The sequence below is a fragment of the Sinocyclocheilus rhinocerous genome, unplaced genomic scaffold (assembly GCF_001515625.1).
Source record: "Sinocyclocheilus rhinocerous isolate Xijiao unplaced genomic scaffold, SAMN03320098_v1.1 C36910265, whole genome shotgun sequence".
Taxonomy (NCBI): Eukaryota; Metazoa; Chordata; class Actinopteri; order Cypriniformes; family Cyprinidae; genus Sinocyclocheilus; species Sinocyclocheilus rhinocerous.
The window spans coordinates 1-1,931 of NW_015786889.1; the positions used below are offsets into that span (position 1 = coordinate 1).

The window sequence follows — 1,931 nt, forward strand, 5'->3', positions numbered from 1 at the left end:
GTTTCGTGTTAGAAAGGATTATTGCTTAATTACTCAGATTGACTCACTAATTCATTACTCAATTTCTTTTGAATTTCATTCATTTTAAACATTTAAATATTTTAAACATGTTGAGGTTTACAGTGAAACTCTGTGGCTCTGGTAAACTGGATTCAAATAGAAATATAGGAAAAGGAGTCGACCATAACACCTACAAGCATCTTTATAATAAAGTAAAAACACATCTTTCAGAAACAACAAAAACACCTAAATTAAACAAGCTCTTCAGATAGTCAAACTTGGCTTAGACTAAGCCGGTGACTTTAACACACTATTTTTGTGCATACTCCACTTTGGCTCCGAGCTCTTTTGTGGCAAAAGAGATTAAAGTAGTAAGTACTCGCATTTGTAGAGAGGAATTACCCATCACTAGAAAAATGAGTTGAGCCAGATCAACCCAGTCCAGTTTGCCCAGTACTGCCATGACCTCAGAGTACAGTTTCGTCTTCTGTTGACGAGGCATCTCCATTATGATCTGGTGAAGAGGATGGAATTTGTCACTAGTCATCCACCATCCCACGGCACCTCCCAAAGCACTACCTGCGTACTATAATAGGAAATGGAGATCAAGTAGGACAAAGAAACAAACTGCTAAAGATGCACTAGGTTCACTAAATAGACTGTCCATAATTGTTAATCGATAAAATAATCTGTTTTCTTCACTTGACATTTAAAGTTGATCAAATTAAATTGTCTAAACATTGACTTTATTGATGAATTTGTTCCAACATTTTCTACACAGGCTAATCGAAATACGGTTAATAAGGATTTGGTTTAAGGTTCTTCATGAAACCATTGATGCCAGAATCTTTACTGTTATTACAAAAAAAAAAGTCAACATACTAGCTTCAGAGAACAAACCACCATACAATTGTTTATAGGTGATATTATAGCGCCACTCTGTGGTTAAGAAGTGAAGTGGGTCAAAGTTTGTGGATGACAAGAAATCAAAACACACAAGCATACGTACCAATAAATAAACCGGGTGGACCTCCGAGCAGCCCCCCTACAAAAGCCCCTCCACCAGCAACAGCAGCTCCTTTGGCTGAGTTCTGTACAGCCGCTTTAATCTGCCTGCTCTCTGAGATCTTACAGCAGAGCGCCATTACATCGTCTATTTGATGGCTCATTGTGTTGTGTTCAAACACTGCCTGAGGAGAAACATGAATCAAAGAGCTGACTACTCTCAAATGTAAGATTTGACACCCCACACAATCGTAAACTCGTATATAAACTATGGTTTCTATCAACAAACTAACTACAACAAACTAAAGAAAGCTAAAGTTATGAGGCTAAACAAGTTAGGCTACATAAAATGTGTAAATTTGCACAGCCTACGTCTGCTTTTGACAATATTTTGTTTTATAAACTATATTAGAGCTTTGATATAACTTTAGCCTACCTCTTTCTTTTGTAGACGCTACTTTCAGTTTCTGCGAGTGGCATCACACTTCCGCACTCTGCTCCGCTGCTGTGTGCAGCTGGCCCTTTAACTGGTGTTATGCTTATGATACTTCGCTTATGATACTTCGCATAATGCTTTTAATTTATTTCGGAGCATCGCCTAAATGTAATGTAACTGTGTTGAGAAACTGCCAAACAACCTGTATGAAAAGCGCGTATGCAGTACTTTTCCCAATAGGCCCACCTGTTGGACAAAACAGAAAATGCGCCCTGACAGAAATCACCGGTTTACGCCTTTCTAGTACTGGGTTGGACCCTCTTTTGACTTCAAAACTGCTTTAATTCTTCGTGGTATCAGTTCAACAAGGTGCTGGAGACATTCCTCAGAGATTGTGGTCCATAAAGAGATGATCACAGTTCCTACACATCCATGATGCAAATCTCCCATTCCACCATCACATATCGGATTGGGATCTGGTGACCATGGA

The 1,931-nt window shown here is 38.8% G+C and overlaps 1 protein-coding gene across 2 annotated transcripts; it reads right to left on the bottom strand.

The window, feature by feature from the left end:
• Window positions 1–6: 6 nt before the first annotated feature.
• On the bottom strand, window positions 7–1,704 carry LOC107736736 (protein C19orf12 homolog). Of its 2 annotated transcripts, XM_016548093.1 has the most exons (3): window positions 1,442–1,704; window positions 1,010–1,190; window positions 7–579 (listed from the first exon to the last, which is right to left on the bottom strand). In XM_016548093.1, the coding sequence occupies exons 2-3, from the start codon at window positions 1,167–1,169 to the stop codon at window positions 311–313; spliced, it is 429 nt and encodes a 142-aa protein (XP_016403579.1). In that variant the 5' UTR covers window positions 1,170–1,190; window positions 1,442–1,704; the 3' UTR covers window positions 7–310. The 2 variants fall into 2 exon arrangements, with proteins under 2 accessions (XP_016403579.1, XP_016403580.1); XM_016548094.1 differs by lacking the exon at window positions 1,442–1,704 and having other exon boundaries at window positions 1,010–1,423.
• Between the last annotated feature and the right edge of the window lie 227 nt (window positions 1,705–1,931).

Coding starts and splice junctions, on each gene's coding strand:
- LOC107736736 (XM_016548093.1), bottom strand. CDS start 1,169: ATGAGCCATCAAATAGACGATGTAATGGCGCTCTGCTGTAAGATCTCA. Junction 580..1,009: donor TCCACCCGGTTTATTTATTG/GTACGTATGCTT, acceptor TATAGTACGCAG/GTAGTGCTTTGGGAGGTGCC.